This window comes from Phaeoacremonium minimum (genome assembly GCF_000392275.1).
Source record: "Phaeoacremonium minimum UCRPA7 unplaced genomic scaffold PA7_03_scaffold_183, whole genome shotgun sequence".
Taxonomy (NCBI): Eukaryota; Fungi; Ascomycota; class Sordariomycetes; order Togniniales; family Togniniaceae; genus Phaeoacremonium; species Phaeoacremonium minimum.
In genome coordinates this window covers 238,601-244,653 of record NW_006921090.1, presented here as the reverse complement: position 1 = coordinate 244,653, position 6,053 = coordinate 238,601, and the positions used below count along the sequence as shown (strand labels likewise).

At 50.0% G+C, this 6,053-nt stretch overlaps 1 protein-coding gene across 1 annotated transcript; it reads right to left on the bottom strand.

Annotated features, from left to right (window-relative positions):
- Positions 1-1,964: 1,964 nt before the first annotated feature.
- UCRPA7_2676 (putative canalicular multispecific organic anion transporter 1 protein) lies at positions 1,965-3,393 on the bottom strand (the record flags this gene model as incomplete). Its single annotated transcript, XM_007915245.1, has 5 exons — positions 1,965-1,990; positions 2,128-2,723; positions 2,789-2,915; positions 2,986-3,067; positions 3,391-3,393. 5 exons carry the CDS (start codon positions 3,391-3,393, stop codon positions 1,965-1,967), a joined length of 834 nt encoding a protein of 277 aa, XP_007913436.1.
- Positions 3,394-6,053: the final 2,660 nt, after the last annotated feature.

Below are 6,053 nucleotides of genomic sequence, written 5' to 3'. Positions count from 1 at the left end.
CCCTGCTCCCCCAACTCACCATGCTGAATGCTTTCGCAGGCTTCATCTGACATGGTGCGGTGCGATGCAAATTACTATCTTGCTAGGTGGAAGAATGCCAGAGATCAAAAGGGAGACGGTTGCTTGAGCACAACAAGCTCGTGGTAATGACTCTAAAGTCCTCCTGGGGATGCGAGGACGTCAGCATCGAGACGCACACGTAAGATCAAACCTGATTTACTCGCATTTCGGCAAGGTAGCAAAATCATTGCCTCAATGATTGAGTAAATGGGTTCGGATAGGGATTGACAATGCCGTAACACCACTTGGCCATCAGGGTTCTCGCATGCAACGACTTACTGCATAGCACACACGGATCCGGTCAACAGAGACCTGCAGTTGTCATGTATGATATTCCAACATGCAGCAGGCACGGTGAGCAACTGATGTAGGGTATGAGCGGGCAACTCACGGGTAAGCTTCCGGTGCAAGGATCTGGATACTCATCCCTGGTGCCTGCAATGCTCTGGAAGCTTACGTTGTGCGTAGTTCAAGTGCATGCATGCGCCTGGATGGATAACGGAATCCATACAATTGGTGGCGACTACCATTTCAACCTAGAGTTCCCCGGTGGAGGGCGAGAGACCGGAGAGCAGAGGAGAAAGAGCGTTTACGCAGGATGTCGAGGGACGAATAGAGCGATACCGTGCAGCTCCAGGCATACTATTTCCTGGACTCAGACTTGGACTTCCTGGAGACAGGATTTGTAGTCCAGAAATCCGGATGAAAGTAATTTCTTCTATTATACAATAGTTAAAGCCCTGGAGATTCCATAGAGTCAGCTAGAGCGAATGCTGTACCACGATCCGCCGATAATCTGGACCCAAGAGCATCATAAGTGCGCAATCGACATCTAAATCTGCAGAGCCGCAGCTTGCATTGAAAGAAACGTGATTTTTAAATCTTTAAGCTTTGCTCAATACGTAGAAAAAGTCCAAGTGATGTCGAAGACCACCTTCTGGCATAGCACATGGTAGAGCAAGCCAGCAGAGCCAGACATCAATCTAGTCTAATCTGTCCTGCTGTTTGCTCGCCGGATGCCGGCATAGAAAACAAATTGCTGCGTTTTGTAATATCATCCCGGGGCCCTACATCAATTATTCTTCCACTATCCATGACCACGATTCTGTCATATTGAGCCCGTGTCTTAATTTCACGTGGATGTTTGACAGCAATAATGGTGTGGCCCTCCAGCCGAGAAAATATTATATCTTCTATCATTTTCTCTGTCTCACGATCGACACTGCATCATCTGTGAGTTAATTCACACTACTCTGTGTATATGTGCGTGCCAAAAAGGTAGTAGTTGGCAAGAGAGTTTTGCGTACCTTGACGTCGCCTCGTCCAGCAGAACGATGCCACTTCTTTCCACTCTGCTGTGAAGAATTGCTCTTGCTACCGACAGCAATTGTGATTCCCCAGAGGACAGTATGCAATCATCCGCGTTTGCAACAAGCCCTCCTGCACGACGAACCTTTTCCCAGATTCCACACACTTCAAGGGATTCGCGCACTTGGTCATCGGGGAATGCGTCCTCGGGATCGACATGTTCCCGAATTGAAGTTCCTATCTCTTGGAGCCGATCCTGTGAAATAACATGAAAGGCATGACGCACAGAACTAAGTGGCAGATGAGAATGATCAACCCCCTGGATCCTTATGGTACCGATAGGCATGTAAACCATTCGAAGCAGGGCCAGCAACATTGTCGATTTTCCAGACCCAGTGCGGCCACAGATCAACAGACGTTCTCCAGCTGCCACCTCGAGGCTCACCCCACGCAGGCCCCATACTTGGCCTTCCCCTGTGCCCGTCCCGCAATCTAGAGCAGTGGCCCCTTCATCGTAAGTCGCCCAGACATTTTCGAAGCAGATAGCAGGCTGGCCGGCCGGTCCTGATGGGGGTTCCAGGGGGATTGCAGCAATGCTAGCAGACTCCGTCTCCGTCTCGCCCTGTGCTTCTTTAGGTGTACCCCTTTCAAATAAGATGATGCGAGCCACTGCGCCAAGCGACGTCTCCAAGGATGTCCACGCAATTATGAGTTGGGTCAAGGTCTCTCCCAGTGTTGTGGCGTTCAAAAATGACACACCGACGGAGCCGGCGCTGATTCGTCCGCGCAGAGCAACACAGACGCCCGCAATAACAACGACCAGTCCGGCCACGACCAAGTTCAAAACGACTTGAAGCCATCGTTGGACCGAGTACAGAAGATAGACGGGCTCCTGGGACCGATCCAGCTTATCCATGAACTCGGCTCGGAACGCTGTCCGCCATCCGTGTGCGCGAATGGTTGAGAGACCAGATCCGCCGGCAACATCTGAGATTTTGGTATGTAAAGCCTCCTTGGCATCCAGCTCGAGCAATCTCAACTGCTTTGAAGTTCGGAGGTAGAAGCGTTGGATGGAGTAGAGGACTGCAACAACCACAGGGATGACTGAAAGCGTGCGGACAGACGCCATCGCAATCAGAATGACCTGTATGACCGCAAGGAAGAGCTCCTCTACCGTGTTGAGTAGATCAAAAGGAAGCAAAGAGTCTATGAGCATCAGGTCTTGGTTGAAGCGGTTCATGATGTTACCACTGTCGACCCGGCTTATGAACGGGAACGGCGCGCACAGCACGGTGCGCAAGAGATTCTCGTGAAGTGAGAGACCAGCAGCTGGCACTACGTTGGAGAAAAGGTGCCTGTTCAACGATGAGCAACGTTGGAAAACATTAAGCAGATGAGCACGGGGTAATAGTGCGCTCACCATATCCATCCCACCAAAGAGATGAGGGGAAGGACTTCCAAAAGCCCATAGATCCCAAGCCAAAATCTATGGCCCTTCTTGTTATCTCCCTTGGAAAGTGCATCAGTCCACATTTGTACCCAAACATCTAAATTGGTCAGTTCACTGGCGATACGTTGAAGTACGTGTCTAGAAAAGGAAATCATGATTTGACATACCCGGAAACTTGAGCGTCACAGCGAGCACGATGCCCAAGCTGAGGAACACAATAGCATTTAAGAACCCCATTGCACGAAGATACTTTTTGTATATTGTCAGATCCGCTACGTCTTTTTGGGGATCATTGTTGCCAGGTGGTGAAGGCTCTAGGTTGGTGGATGGGCTGCCTTCGTCTTTCAAATTTGCTTGCGAGTCTCCGTCTTCTCTAGCAAGCGATGCGGACCCTTGGGTACGGGACAGATGATTGTTTTGGCAGAGATCATGTCGCCGCACTAGGTGACCGTCGTCGGTTATCTCATACACGTGGTCGGCATGAGATGCAATCTTCTCTGCATGATGGGTCAACTTCACGTCTCATTCACTATTGTGTGACATGGGGTTGGGGCCAAGGGTCGTTTCCGTACCATCGTGAGTTGCGTATAGAATTATGGCCTGAGTCAAATACTCTCCAAATTTTCCACCGAAAGTAGGTCGCATAATATTACTTGTGATTCTGGATTTGGTTCTCTCATCCAAAGCGCTAAAGGCATCGTCTAAGACTATCACATCCTTTAGCAACCCAAGCGTTCTAGCCATTGCCTGATCACCGTCAGTTCATTTAGCTCAACAAAATCCATGGCCCAATGTATATGTATAGTAACATCTGGTAGACAGAGCGATAAAGCAAAGATTTCTTCTCACCAGTCTCTGCCGTTGTCCTCCGCTAAGCCTGACACCATTGCTCCCAACCGCACCATTCCTGTAGTCGGGCACCTGAACGATATCATCCAGCTCACACAGCCTGATCAATGCAGCTTGAAGCTCAGAGTCGGACGAGATTAGTCCGCGCTGCAACAAGTTCTGCTCTGCTGATACATTTTCCAGCCACGGGCTTTGTGCGCAGTAGCAGAATGATGTATCAGGCTTGATGTTCGCCGTCCCTGCCACTTGAATCGCCTCGCCTAATAAACCCCTGAGCAAAAGGGATTTTCCGCAGCCAACCCGCCCGACAATAGCAACACGCATTCCAGCTTCGATATGTAACGTGATGTTGTCAAGTATCGGAGGGGTATCCTTTGTCCAGCTGAAGCAAGCATTTGATAGTGATATGACCATGTTGTCGTCAGATCTCGTGGAAGACCGGCTGTGATCGCTTTTATCAGTACATGGCACTTGCGCGGACCCTTCTGAAGGAGTTCCCATGAGTTGAAAGATCCTTGGATCTTGATGCTCCTCGGCCTCCAGGAATGTTTGTATTCTCTTGAAACATGCATATGCCGCCCCGAATGAAGGAAGTGCTTGGAACATGTGAACCAACGGGGTGGATAGGAGACTGATGAGAGTTAGGGACGTGAACATTCTAGTGGCGGTGAAGTCTGCATGAGAACCTGAGATACCCAGGTAAATTGCGAAGACCAGGGGAGGAGATAATGTCATAGTAGTATACGCTTGGAGCGTCAGTACTCCTTTTTCCACAAACCCACAGTGACTGTAGCCAGTCATCCGCCAAGATTCACTTACACAAAAGCGACGTTAGAATCTGCAGACTACGCAAGGGCCAGGCTGCTACCAGCTCGGCGATCCGGAGCCGGTTCAAGACTTTAGCAATCCGTATGTCTGCACCGAGCATCTTGATTGGTTTAATGGACGCAACAATCTTTGTCGTGGCACTGAGCCGGCGTTCAATTGCCTCCAGCCACCACCGCTGTCTGGGACTCGCCTTACGGGTAGTCCATGAACACGAGGCCCCAATCGCTAGAAAGTAGTCAGGTTAGCTCAACTGAGGAGTTACATTGTGTAGGTTCCCACGAAAACGTGACGAAAGAGCGCATCAGTCGGTTCCATACCTACAGCTAGACCAAGCATGCCGAAGCTAGCGGCCCCTGTTTGCCTATACAAGAGCCATGTTGCGAGGCCCGTCTCGATTATTCCCGCCCATAACTCGTGGACGTAGATGAGACTTGTCATAATTTTTTGCACATCATTGAACATCAGGGTCATAACTCGTGGCTCAGCACTCTTGTCTTCCGCCATAAGCAGCAGTTTGTCGAATATCGCAAGGCTAAGACCACCGCGGACCATAACCAAAGCACGGTATGTTTGATGCCAGTACCAACTGTATGAAACCTGTGGTATCGCCGGGTCTTAGTCACTGTACGAAAAACGAATGCTCCTCAAGGAGTGAGGCTAGATAAAACACTAGGAGGCGAATGCTGGCCACCACTCACCGCAATACCGATATAAATCAGGGCGGAGGCACCAATTAGCCCGTAACCGTGACTGATCGGCTTGAATGCCGAGTCATCAAGCTGGCTTAGCATCGAATTGACAAGAAATGGCTGCGCAAATGTGAAGCCGGTCACAGTAATCCGTGGAAATACCGGGCCGAGGAGCGCGTCTCCTAAACATCTCCAAGTGAGATGAGCGAGACTTTTCGGTGAATCACTACCTGGGCCCATGTCAACAGAGGCTCAAGAAACTTTCGATATAAAGCGACAGATATCGCTCTAGAGCCGGACGTACCCTTTTTAAATCTGCCAAGACCCGAGAACTTTGCAGAAAGAAATGCCGAGTAGAGTCTGTGGTCGATGGAAGAGATATCATCCGGCTTTAGCAAACCCCTATAGCCCCGGACTAGAAGGTCATTCAGCCAGCGAAAAAGCGTCTTGTTGATGGGACCAGCTAACTCCTCAGCGGACTTATTTTGATACGGTGGCAGCAAAATTCGTTTCTTTTCCCTGCTTTCTAGAAAGAGCAAAACGAGCTTGACCATAACGCCGATAAGTGTGCTGACCGCCAGACCCGTGGCGTTGACCAAGAAGTACGTTCGAGTTCTGGCCGCATCTAGCAGGAGAAAAATCAACAGAAACAAGGTCAGGAGGAATGACGGTCGAGGCGTTTTCACGTGCTCGTAATGTGAGAGGATGCAGACACATGCTGTGCAAAGTAGGGACACGATTGCGGCTGGGAGAGATGCGCCGCTTTGGAGTGCAAGGGATGGGAGAGCAGTCTCAGCAACAATGCCAATCTGCAACCCGAGAAGAACAAGGAAAGCAAACTAAAGAGAAGGAAAAGGACCATCAGCACT